This window comes from Podarcis raffonei, chromosome 2, assembly GCF_027172205.1.
Source record: "Podarcis raffonei isolate rPodRaf1 chromosome 2, rPodRaf1.pri, whole genome shotgun sequence".
Lineage (NCBI taxonomy): Eukaryota > Metazoa > Chordata > Lepidosauria > Squamata > Lacertidae > Podarcis > Podarcis raffonei.
The window spans coordinates 118824862-118837950 of record NC_070603.1 but is presented as its reverse complement, the minus strand read 5'-3'; the positions used below and the strand labels follow the sequence as shown (position 1 = coordinate 118837950).

Sequence of the window (13089 nt, the reverse complement as noted above, 5' to 3'; positions counted from 1 at the left end):
TCAGAGGCCAGACATGTTTCCTGTTTTTTATGCTTTCTGCTTGAGTAATGCAAAAGTTGAATAACACACAAACATGGGAGAGGGGGGGGGGGCTTAGCTAGCCATATAGCCATATGCCATATTAGGTAATAAGCACTATCTTGCCAGCTAATTGGAGAATTTGAAGAGAGATGGGCAGGTTCTCAGGTATAAAGATGCTTGCTTATTTGTATCTGGGGGCCAGTCTTTTGGGAACGATCCCACTGGCCACCTCTGTGCGCAGATCTCAATAAAGCTTTTTTTTCTCTGCAGAGGAACTTCCCTGGTGCGTTTGTTCTCTCCTCGGTCCTGGGGGTAAGCTTTAAAAGTGAATCCCTTGTGACCTAGGGCTTCAACGTGATGTCGATTTATGAAATTATGTAAGTTAATGGCAAGAGTTCCAACACTTTCTTCAGCTTAAGGGCCACATGACGGGGAGGTAGAGGAGAGAGCGGAGGCTGTATGCAGAAACAAGCCTGCTGCACAAAGGTAAAATTTGCTTTTGTAATCATCATCATCATCTATACCCCGCCCTCCACAGCCAAGACCGGGCTCAGGGCGGCTAACACCAAATACAAAAACAATTGATTGAAATGCAGCATAAAAAACAAGATTAAAATACAACATTAAAATGCAGCCTCATTTCAGCGGAAACTCAATCAAAAACTTTGGGGGGGATAAAAACGTCACGTCTTCACCAAGGCTAACTATCCAAACTGGTCCTCCATGGGCCAGAAAAAAGCCAGGGAAGTCCCCAAATAGGAGTTCCATCACAGAAGGAGAAAGGAAAAAGGAAGAGGGGGAGGGGATCAATTTAATTCCAAGCCAAAGGCCAGGCGGAACAACTCTGTCTTACAGGCCCTGTGGAAAGTAATCAGATCCTGCAGGGCCCTGGTCTCATGAGGCAGAGCGTTCCACCAGGCCGGAGCCAGTGTTGAAAAGGTCCTGTTTCTGATTGAGGCTAATCTAACTTCCTTAGGGCCCGGGACCACAAGGGTGTTGCTATATATGGACCTTGAGGTCCTCCATGGGGCATACCGGGAGAGGCGGTCCCGTAGGTACCTGGGTCCTAGCTCCCCCCACGGTTGTCTGGCCCTCCCCACCACTGACAGTGGTGCAGGAAGGAACAAAACCCATCCCTGCAGAAGGTCCCAGGTTCAATCCAAGAGCACCAGAAGAGGCTGGCTGCTGGATCAGGCCGAAGGGGACCCCTCTAGTCGTAGAATCATAGAATGGTAGAGTTGGAAGGGATCCAAGGATCATCTAGTCCAACCCTCTGCAACGCAGGATTTTCAACATGTGGCTCCATAGTCATTGCGGCTAGGAGTAGCCGTGGACAGCCTTTGTCCAATCCTCTTACAAGTTACCCACGTTGGTGGCCTTCTGTTGCTGCCTCAAGTGGGAGGGAGTTCCGTAGTTTTAACTGTGCTGCATTCTTTTGTCTCCGCTGAATGTTCCAACATTGAGCTCCATGGCATTTCTCTAGGTTCTAGAATTATGAGAGGGAGGGAAAATTCACTTTGTCTGCACCCCATTCTTAACGTTTATACGCCTCTCTCATGACCTTCCGCCCTTTGCTCATCTGTTCTCTAAACTTGCAAAAGACCCAAATGTCGTAAGATTTCCTCTCTCTCTCTCTAGGGGATTTCCTTTTCTTTCTTTAAATTTATAGGACTATTTCTAAATTAGCAACTCATTTAAAAAAATATCCAGAGTGGGTTCCTTTAAAAATAATATTTATTTATTTTTTAAATAAAGGGGATGGGAAAAGTAGCGACTAGAAAAAATGAACATGTTATTGAACTCTAGAAAATAAAATAAAAAAATGCTGATGGTGAAAATGGGAATGCAGGAGGTGTTTTCTTTCTTTAAAAAAGAGTTTTTAAAAATAAGTTTTTAAAAATAATAATAATAATAATAATATTGTTGGAAAGGGGATTTGTATATGTAGTTAAAAAGGATATTATTGGTGAGGGTACCTGGGTCAAGGCTAAGGCAGTGGTGGCCACATTACAATTATTTTAAAAAATTAAAAAATAATTATAAACAAACAAACAAATTTAAAAAAATCTTAGTCTTAGGATCCCTGTGGCACGCGTCAATCTGCCTCGCCTCAAAGCCCCCCTTGTCTTTTCCAGTGCAATAGCTGCAGCCTGTGTAGTTTATTTTTGGCATTTTCAATTTCACACGCAATAACTGAAAGAACAGAACAGAAAACGCAAGAGACATAAAGTCCCCTCCCCGCTTTTGGGGATCTTCATATGATGCTTTCCCCTCTGCATCTCCTTCTCCATTATTATAAATCCTTCGACAATCCATACTTCCGAATTATTACAACAGGCTTTCTATCAAGCCTACTGATGACTGTGATTGTTTGCAATCATTTCCCAAATACTGTACATTATAACCTTCCCCTGTTCTCTATTAAATTGCGCCTCTTCCTGGCTTCTGATTCTTCCTGCAGGGTTTTGTGTTTGTTTTTTTGCCATTCCAGCATAAATCCGTCAACTTTATAGCTGCAGTTTGTGCAGAAAGGGAAGAGGGATTATTTGGGGGGTTAAATCTGGAGAGAGACTCTTCTCCTAGAGAGGATGCGGAGAGGAAGTGGGAAGCGCGTCTTGGTGCGCTCCTGCCCAGCTTTTCCCACCCCGGCAGTGCAAAGGGTAGAAGGGGGTGGGGGCTCCATCCTGCACCGCCTCCTCGTGGATCGACTCTCCTGCGTTGCTCCTCTAAATGTGAATGCGGCTGCTGCCTGCCTGCTTTGATTTCTCTTCGGGTGCCACGGGGTCAAGGCGGGTGAGTTTGGGCTCAAGCGCCTTTGCGCATCTCTTAGCCGCGCGTCCTTTGGTTGCTGCAGGCGGATAGAGAGGGGACCAAATCCTCTTTCCGTCTGGTTTCGCAGACCTGGGGGCTGGGTGTGTTTGGAGACTGGAGAGAGGAGCGCGTGAGTGCAGAAGGTCAGGAACAGAGAAAGCAGCCCCTCCTGGAAAGGCAGAAGCAGACCCCTGGTCCATTTAGCTCAGCGTTGACTAGAGACTGACTGAAAGTCTCCAGAGTTTGGGGCAGGAGGCATTCCCAGAGCCACTTGGTGTGGCTGAACCTGAAACTTTCTGCATGCAAAGCAGATGCTCTACCACTGAGTCATGTATGGGATTTGGGTGGTGCTGTGGTCTAAACCACTGAGCTTCTTGGGCTTGTGGATCAGAAGGTCGGCAGTTCGATTCCACGTGACGGAGTGAGCTCCCGTTGTTCTGTCCCAGCTCCTGTCAACCCAGCAGTTTGAAAGCACGTCAGTGCAAGTAGATAAATAGGTACCACTGTGGCGGGAAGGTAAATGGCGTTTCAGTGCGCTCTGGTGTTCCGTCACAGTGTCCTGGTCCTAAACCAGAAGTGGTTTAGTCATGCTGGCCGCAGGACCCAGAAAGCTGTTTGTGGACAAACGCCCTCGGCCTGAAAGCGAGATGAGCGCCACAACCACATAGTCACATTTGACTGGACTTAACCATCCAGGGGTCCTTTACCTTTTACTTAAGGTAAAGGGACCCCTGACCATTAGGTCCAGTCGTGGCCGACTCTGGGGTTGTGGCGCTCGTCTCACTTTATTGGCAAGGGAGCCGGCGTACAGCTTCCAGGTCATGTGGCCAGCATGACTAAGCCACTTCTGGCGAACCAGAGCAGCGCAGGGAAACGCCATTTACCTTCCCGCCAGAGCGGTACCTATTTATCTACTTGCACTTTGAGGTGCTTTCGAACTGCTAGGTTGGCAGGAGCAGGGACCAAGCAACGGGAGCTCACCCCGTAGCAGGGATTCGAACCGCCGACCTTCTGATCGGCAAGCCCTAGGCTCTGTGGTTTAACCCACAGCGCCACCCGTGTCCCCTACCTTTTACTTACCACTGAGTTATGTCCCCTTACCAAGGAGGGGAATAAAAAAGGGGTGGTGTTTGGGCGGGTGAGAGGCTTGGGGATGCAAATACAGTGGTACCTCTGGGTACAAGCTTAATTCGTTCTGCAGGTCCATTCTTAACTTGAAACCGCTCTTAACCTGAGGTACCACTTTAGCTAACGGGGCCTCCCACTGCCACCGCGCCACCAGCACGCAATTTCTGTTCTCATCCTGAGGTAAAGTTCTTAACCCGAGGTACTACTTCCGGGTTAGCGGAGTCTGTAACCCAAAGTGTTTGTAACCCGAGGTACCACTGTAGAGGAAAAGTGGTCCCAAGTCACGATTATGATTATCATTGAATCAACTTTTGCATCTGGCTCTGTAGAAGGTAGTTTCCTGTGTTCATATGATTTGGCAAAGAATCATAGAACTGGGGAGTTGGAAGGGACCCGAGGGTCATCTAGTCCAACCCCATTCATGACAGATGGCTATCCAAGCTCTGCTTTAAAATCTCCAAGGAAGGTGAATCCACCACCTCCCAAGGGAGTCCGTTCCACTGTCAAACAGCTCTGGTTTGCGTCCTGCCCTCTGGAACAGGAGAAAAAAAGCCTGCTCTGTCTTCCATGTTCAGTCCCCAAAGGGGAAAACATTGGCTGTTTTTACCAAGAGAGATGCTGAAAGGAAAAACAAGAAGAAACATTTCCATATGTGCTGTTAAATTCTGCCTTTCTGTCTCTTCTTTTCCCTCAGGGACACCAGTTGCCTTCTTGCAAGTTTCATCTCTGTTCCCTGCAACGCGATGTGTTTCTATAGATTGCCCTGTTTTGTTCGAGGGCAGCCAAAAGATGGAATTATTCCCCTGTTAAAATAGTAGGTGAAAAATGCAAGGTAAATAGTAGCCACATGGAGGTGAGGCCATTGTTTCCCTGAGAGTCAAAATGGCGGTCAGTCGGGAGGCCGAAGGAATCCTTGGCCTCCACTTCCAAGCTGAGTTAGAGCAGGGAATGCAGACCGGGGTAAAAATGGAGGATCAAGACCCAGGTGGATTTGAACTCGGGGCAGAGTCCGTGAGGGGGGGAAAAACCTTCTTGTGATCTTGAGGCCAGCAACAACCTGGATTTTCCAAACTGGGAGATGCCAGAGCCATTTAAAGAAGAACCAAGCGACAAGAGGACTTTGCCGTGTTCAGGGTCTCAGGAGCTCCTCAAGGCAGTGAGATGTTTCCACTTGGGATGGGAAAGCCCAGCAATGCAGGAGTCCACTTTGTGGCGTAACACAAAGGCTTTTCCGGCCTCCTTGGACTGCGTGGCGAACGCTAACCAGTGGCCCCAAGGCGCACCAAACGTCCTTGGAGCGTTACCACAGGAATATGGGGATTGGGCGCCAGAAATGGGGAAGACTATTGGAAGGCGAGAGATGAGACCCGAGGAAGTGAGTCTGCCACCCTGGACATGCAGTGGAAACTCTTCAGGGAATTCCACTACCAGGACGCTGAGGGCCCCCGCAAGGCCTGCAGCATCTTTGCTTGTGGCATCTTTGCCATCACTGGCTGAAGCCGGAGAGGTCCTCTAAAGATCCTGGAGCTGCTGATCCTGGAGCAGTTCCTGGCCATCCTGCCCCCGGAGATGCAGAGCTGGGTCAAAGATGGCTGCCCAAACACCTGCGCCCAGGCGGTGGCTTTGGCCGAGGACATCCTGGTGAGGCAAAGAGAGGCCGAGAAACCAAAACAGCATGTGAGGGCGCTTCGTCAGGATGTCCCAAATGTTGCGGGCCCTGGGGGCTGGGGCTCTTTGGAACTGACAGGGTGGAAAGCAGGGAGGTCACCAGTAGGAGGAGCCAGAGCCAATGAAGTCCACTTTCAGAGCATCCATTTAAACAGCCATTATTTCTCCCAAAGAATTCTGGGAGCTGTAGTTCATTGGGAGTGGTTAACCGTTAAGATATCCAATTCCCTTCACAAAGCTACAATTCCCAGTGTTTCCTGGGAAGTGGGATGGGTGAGTGTTAAACAACTCTGGGAATTGTAGCGGCGGAAGGGAAACGGCCTTGGCCCAGTATACCTGAAGGCGCATCTCCACCCCCATCGTTCAGCCCGGACACTGAGGTCCAGCGCCGAGGGCCTTCTGACAGTTACCTCCCCGCGAGAAGTGAGGTTACAGGGAACTTCTTGGTGGTGGTGCCTGCCCTGTGGAACGCCCTCCCACCAGATGTCAAGGAAATAAACAACTATCTGACTTTTAGAAGACATCTGAAAGCAGCCCTGTTTAGGGAAGTTTTTAATGTGTGATGTTTTACCGTGTTTTTAATGTTCTGTTGGGAGCCACCCAGAGTGGCTGGGGAAACCCAGCCAGGTGGGCAAGATATAAATATTATTATTATTATTATTATTATTATTATTATTATTAGGGGGTCATTCCTATGGAGAGGCCAGAGATCCCCCACTCCTCCGTTAGTCCATGCTTGTTTTTATTATTATTATTAATAATAATAGTAATAATGAATTTTACATCAGCCAACATGCAGTACTAGTGCTGAACCAACCCTTTTGCTGCATTATACGTTATGCTTCTTTGCCATTTCAGGGGCTGCTGCTGTCGGGAGGCAAGGCTTTGAATTGCACTCTGGCAGCAGGGATGACATTGGAGGCTGGACGGATGCCGGTGGGCTCAGAGGCTAAAGAGGAGGCGGAGGACCAGGGCTGCGCCAGCATCCTAGGTGAGGTTTTTCTGAATTCCTTGAAAGCACTGTTTTTTATTATTATGGAGGGGGTAGGCCTTCTGTCTGTAAAAAACAACAACATGCATCTCCTCTTTGTCACCAAAAAATCCTCAAACATTGTAGTTTATCCTTGTAGGGGAAATGCTTCGATTCCCTGATCACACCTGCCCTGTACTTTTCCCAGCTCTGCAATATACCCTTTTTGACCGTAGATGGAACTCCAAATGCATCTGCAGCTGATGGAAGTTCTGAATATTTTGTTTCTGCAGGTGATGGACGGGTGACTGAGAACAAGGAGGAGACTCATCTGACGGAAAATCCTGATTGTTTGCAGCCTCCAAGCCAAAAAGGTGGATGCCCTGAGAGGCGAAGGGGAAATCCCCTGGGAGGGAGTGCTGCCGATTCTGTCCTTTATGCCAGAAGGAAGGAGGCGTTGGAGAAAAACATCCACAAAGACGATAAACGACACAAGTGTGCCGTGTGCGGACGAGGGTTCAGTCGGCCCACAGGTCTCACTGCGCATCAGCGGATCCACACAGGCGAGAAACCCTACAAGTGCGTGGAGTGTGGGAAAAGCTTCAGTTTGAAGTCAACCCTCGTGGCCCACGCAAGGACCCACACGGGCGAGAAGCCGTACACCTGCACGCACTGCGGGAAAAGCTTCGCCGTGAGCTCGGACCTCACTCGGCACTACCGGACCCACATGGGAGAGAAGCCCTACAAGTGCTCAGAGTGCGGGAAGTGCTTCCGGCAGAGCTCCTCGTTCTGCAGCCACCTGAGGACCCACACAGGAGAACGGCCGTTCCGGTGTTCGTGCTGTGGGAAGAGCTTCGCCATGTCCTCGGACCTCACCAAACATTACCAGACCCACACCGGAGAGAAGCCGTTCAAATGCTCGGACTGCGGGCGCCGGTTCCGGCAACACTCCTCTTTTGCCAACCACCTGAAAAGCCACCGCGGAGAGCTGCCTTTCAAATGTTCCGACTGCGGGAAGTCCTTCAGCGTGAGCACGTTCCTGATCAGACACGAGAGAATCCACACGGGGGAAAAGCCGTACCGGTGCTCAGATTGTGGGAGGAGCTTCGGGCACAACTCTCAGCTCATTTCGCACCGGCGCGTTCACACGGGGGAGAAGCCGTACAAGTGTCCTGAGTGCAGGAAAAGGTTTACCGCTAGCTCTCTCCTCCGGGGACACCAGAGAATCCACACCGGCGAGAAACCGTACAGCTGCGGGGTTTGTGGAAAGACGTTCAGCCTGAGGTCCAACTTCCGCAAGCACCAGAGCACTCACACGGGGGAGAAGCCGTTTAAGTGCTTAGCCTGTGGGAAAAGCTTCATTACGAGTTCAGATCTTCTTGCACACAAGAGAACCCACGCGGGAAATAACAATAAATAAATAATAATTTTATTTTTTTTATTTATACCCTGCTCTTCCCGGTTTAAAAACCGGGCTCAGGGCGGCTAACAGCAAATATAAAACATTGATTAAAATGCGACTTAAAAACAGCAGAAAACACAACATAAAATGCAGCATCAATATCAATAAAATTCAAAAATTCAGGGGTCATTTTGGGAAAAACAAAACCCCAGTCAAATGATCACCAGGGCTAACTGGCCAAGTTGGCCCTACTAGGGTCAGCAAAGAGATCAGGGAAGAATTTAAATGTGGGGTCCCAGAAAGGGTTTCTTCATAAAAGAGGAAAGGGAATAGAGGATCAGGGAATAGAGGATCAATTGTAGATATGCACCAGGAGGTGGGCTTATGATCTTAATACAGTGGTACCCTTGGTTTTTGGACGTCTCCATTGCTGAATGTTTCGGTTTTCGAACGCTGAAAACCCAGAAGTAAATGCTTCCGTTTTCGAACGCACCTCGGAAGTCAAACGGCTTCTGCTGCATGTATCTGTTTTTCACAATTTTCTCTGTTGAATTGGCAGGCCGCCCTTTGCACCTCGGTTTTCGAACATTTCGGAACTCGAACGGTCTTCCAGAACAGATTACGTTCAAAAACCAAGGTACCACTGTATTGTTCAGAGCTTACGGGTAGCAGAAAGGTGATAACTACTTCCCCAAGTTGGTGTGTGTGGCATTCGAATGGAGCCCCCGGTCGTCTCACGGACTATTGACCTGTGCACCACTAATCCGCTGCCACCAACCAGGTCCTCCCCGGTAAAATCACTTCAGCCTCAGTCAGGTTCTCAATTAGTAAAGAAGAGTGTATTTTATTTCAGACACAAACAAACTTTTCCGGCATTCCAAATGTTGTTACTCTTTACTTTCTTAGTCTTATTTTCCTCTCTCTATCTCTTCTACCTCCCCTCACTCAAGAACCCACTGCCCTAACTGTCTCTCTGTTTCCAACTGCCTGCCAGCTGCTTCTCCAACTGTCTTTCCCAACCAGCCAACCCACTAAAACCAACCAACTACCCACCAACAGCTCCCAAAAACAACTAACTCAAACCTTGGGCTAAGCCCTTTTATACACAGGTAGGCTCCGCCTCCCTCCGGCTTACCTATTGGTCTATATTTTTAACCCTATCTCTCCCTGTACAGACAGCCTTTAAAGGAATGGGCAAACACCACAGTGGGTTGTTGAGTTCTTTCCCCTTCTGAGAAAGGGGCTGTAACTGGTTGCTTCCAAGCACATGGCTAGTAAGAGGCTCAGAAAAGCACTTTGCTACTAGCAGATTCACGGGCCTGGAGATTGGCAACAAGGACAATGAGTAATTTCTTCTGAAGTAGCACTTTGTGTTAACGCTTTGCCCCCAGGATCGCCTGCTGTGAAGAGCTGGGTAGCTCAGTCGGCTAAAATGTGGTGCTGATAATGCAGGTTTGATTCCCATAAGGGACTTCTGCAAATTCTTGCATTGCAGGGGGTTGGACTAGATGATCCGCAGGGGCCCTTCTAACCATAGCTGTCAACGTTTCCCTTTTTTAAAGGGAAATTCCCTTATTCCGAATAGGATTCCTTGCAAGAAAAGGGAAAAGTTGACAGCTATGCTTCCAACTCTGTAATTCTATATGAGTTTACTTGATGGAGAGGTTTAGGTGTGCATTCTGCTGAATCACTGGATGAAAGAGCTTGTATTGGCATTTTCTCTGGCCAGCTCCATTCAAGGTTTGAGCTTCACAAACTGAACCCTGACTTTAAAAGGCTGCACAAACCATTGTGTCAGAAATGAACCCAGGTGAGGCTCAGGCTGTGTCCATATGAGGAGAACCAGGATCAGGCCAGTGGTCCATCTCGTCCAGCAGCCACAGAGTTTCCCTGGGAAGAGGGACTGAGCGTTAAACCACCTTTTTTTCCTTTTTCTAAATTTTATTTGTATCCCGCCCTCTCTGGGCAAAGCCAGGCTCACAGTGGGTAACGTCATATAAATAGGACAATATGCATAAAACAATATACAATATGCAAATAAAATAACATTCAACATTCATTAAAATAATACAGAATAATATTAAATATCAGCATTTCAAGATTAAACAGAAATCCACTCTTAACAGTTACAATAAGTAATTTCTAAACTCCAGTCAATAAAACAACAGCAAGCCACAGTAATAATAATATTAATATTAATAATAATACAGTGGTGCCCCGCAAGACGAATGCCTCGCAAGACGAAAAACCCGCTAGACGAAAGGGTTTTCCGTTTTTGAGCTGCTTCGCAAGACGAATTTCCCTATGAACTTGCTTCGCAAGACGAAAACGTCTTGCGAGTCTTGCGATTTTTTTCGCTTCCCCCCCTTTTTCTAAGCCGCTAAGCCGCTAATAGCCTTTTAGCCGCTAAGCCGCTAAGCCTTTAATAGCCGCTAAACCGCTAATAGCGCTAATCCGCTAAGCCGCTAATAGGGTTGCTTCGCAAGACGAAAAAACCGCTAGACGAAGAGACTCGTGGAACGGATTATTTTCGTCTTGTGAGGCACCACTGTAATAATTTTTATTTATGCCCCGGCCTCCCCAGCCAAGGCCGGGCTCAGGGCGGCTAACAAGCAATAATAAAAACAAGTTGAATGAATACAACTTGAAAACAAGATTAAAATACAACATTAAAATATTAAAAATGCAGCCTCATCACAGGAGGAGAAAGGAAAAAGAAAAAAGAGGGGGAGGGAATCAAATTGGCTCCAAGCCAAAGGCCAGGCGGAACAACTCTGTCTTACAGGCCCTGCGGAAAGAAATCAGATCCTGCAGTGCCCTGGTCTCATGAGGCAGAGCGTTCCACCAGGCCGGGGCCAGTGTTGAAAAGGCCCTGGCTCTGGTTGCAGCTAATCTAATTTCCTTAGGGCCCGGGACCTCTAGGGTGTTGCTATTTATGGACCTTGAGGCTCTCCGTGGGGCAGACCGGGAGAGGCGGTCCCGTAGGTACGAAGGTCCTAGGCCGTACACAACATAATACAATACAAAATGAGAAGCAGAGACTGGAGGGGGGAGCAAGACAGGTGAAAGGAGGCCTTGCCTGATGGAGTCTCTCCCCTCACCCTGGGAATTGTAGCTCTGTGGGGGGAATAAGGGGACTCCTAAGAACTCTCAGCCCCCTCAGCAAACCACAGTTCCCAGGATTCCTCTTGGAGAAACCGTGACTAAACAGTGTGATGCTGCTTTAATGGTACGGTGTAGCTGGAGCTTTGAATTTGTTTTTAGATGTTTCGTTTTTAGATTTTTTTAATTAAAAAAAACAGTTTTAAATATTTTTTCCTTCCAGTAGCCCCTTAAAGACCAACTAAGTCAGTTCTTGGTATGAGCTTTCGTGTGCATGCACACTTCTTCAGATACCTGAAGGTACTTCTTCAGATACTTCTTCAGATACTTCTTCAGGTATCTGAAGAAGTGTGCATGCACACGAAAGCTCATACCAAGAACTGACTTAGTTGGTCTTTAAGGTGCTACTGGAAGGAAAAAAAAAATTTGTTTTGACTATGGCAGACCAACACGGCTACCTATCTGTAACTAGTTTTAAAAATGTTTTTTTATTTTCTGTTTTATTACAGAAGTGTTTGCCTCCCTGAGCAACTCTGGGAGGAAGGACGGGATGTGTACTAATAAATAAAATACATCTAAAAGAGGGCACTGTGTTAGCTATTATTTATTTATTTCAAAAAATCTGTATACCACTGTGTCATTCATATATATATTACATACAGTGGAACCTCGGTTTTTGAACGTAATCTGTTCTGGAAGACTGTTCGACTTCTGAAATGTTCGAAAACCCAGGAGAAATGGGTGGTTGGCAAAATCCATTGAAAGAATGGGAAAACATGCAGCGGAAGCCGTTTGACTTCCGAGGCGCGTTTAAATATGGAAGCAATTAATTCCGGGTTTTCAGTGTTTGGCTTCCAAAACGTTCGGCTTCCGAGATGCTCAAAAACCGAGGAAGCCATTCCTCTTACATCCTCCTGAGTAAGGGCTGCTGTTGTGGTGTTTTGGTGACAAGAGCCTGACAAAAACATCTGGAAGTCACCAGCTTGAGGAAGGCTGGCCTAAGCCATTTCAGGCTTACAAGGTCGGTAGCAACACTACCGTATTTTGAATTATGATTGGAAACTAATTGGTAACTAGGACAACTGTAGGATGAAGCGGTGAACAATTTTAGACCTCTGTGTTTGCACAGGTTTTTTTTAAAGACAGCCATGAACAGTGGCACCTCGGGTTACAGACGCTTCAGGTTACAGACTCCGCTAACCCAGAAATAGTACCTTGGGTTAAGAACTTTGCTTCAGGATGAGAACAGAAATCGTGCTGCAGCGGCACGGCAGCAGCAGGAGGCCCCATAGCTAAAGTGGTGCTTCAGGTTAAGAACAGTTTCAGGTTAAGAACAGACCTACAGAACGAATTAACTACTTAACCCGAGGTACCACTGTATATAGAGATGCGGGTGGCGCTGTGGGTTAAACCACAGAGCCTAGGACTTGCCGATCAGAAGGTCGGCGGTTCGAATCCCTGTGACGGGGTAAGCAACAAGTGCAAGTAGATAAATAGGTACCGCTCAGGCAGGAAGGTAAACGATTTTTCCGTGCACTGCTCTGGTTCACCCGAAGCGGCTTAGTCATGCTGGCCACATGACCCGGAAGCTCTACGCCGGCTCCCTTGGCCAACAAAGCGAGATGAGCGCCGCAATCCCAGAGTCAGCCACGACTGGACCTAATGGTCAGGGGTACCTTTTTACCTTTACCACTGTATATTATTTTGAGTTTTGGACAGTGCTTTCAATGAACTAATTCGGTTTAAGGGGAGAAGGGTGGGCTAATAATAATAATAATAATAATAGAGTCAGACCATTAGTTGATCTAGTTGAATTGTTGTTAGCATTCGTCTGTCTAGGGGACAAGGGAGGAGTGAGCCCGAAAATGAGAGTACATTGGTACCTTAGGTTAAGAACTTATTTTGTTCTGGAGGTCCGTTCTTAACCTGAAACTGTTCTTAACCTGAGGTACCACTTTATCAAGTCATTGATATTTTAAATGAATAT

At 47.5% G+C, this 13089-nt stretch overlaps 1 protein-coding gene across 1 annotated transcript; it reads left to right on the top strand.

The window, feature by feature from the left end:
- The first annotated feature begins 6376 nt into the window (after window positions 1–6376).
- Window positions 6377–9384, top strand: LOC128409278 (zinc finger protein 501-like). Its single transcript, XM_053379622.1, has 2 exons — window positions 6377–6619; window positions 6892–9384. The coding sequence occupies exons 1-2, from the start codon at window positions 6538–6540 to the stop codon at window positions 8016–8018; spliced, it is 1209 nt and encodes a 402-aa protein (XP_053235597.1). The 5' UTR covers window positions 6377–6537; the 3' UTR covers window positions 8019–9384.
- Window positions 9385–13089: the final 3705 nt, after the last annotated feature.

Coding starts and splice junctions, on each gene's coding strand:
- LOC128409278 (XM_053379622.1), top strand. CDS start 6,538: ATGACATTGGAGGCTGGACGGATGCCGGTGGGCTCAGAGGCTAAAGAG. Junction 6,620..6,891: donor GGGCTGCGCCAGCATCCTAG/GTGAGGTTTTTC, acceptor TTGTTTCTGCAG/GTGATGGACGGGTGACTGAG.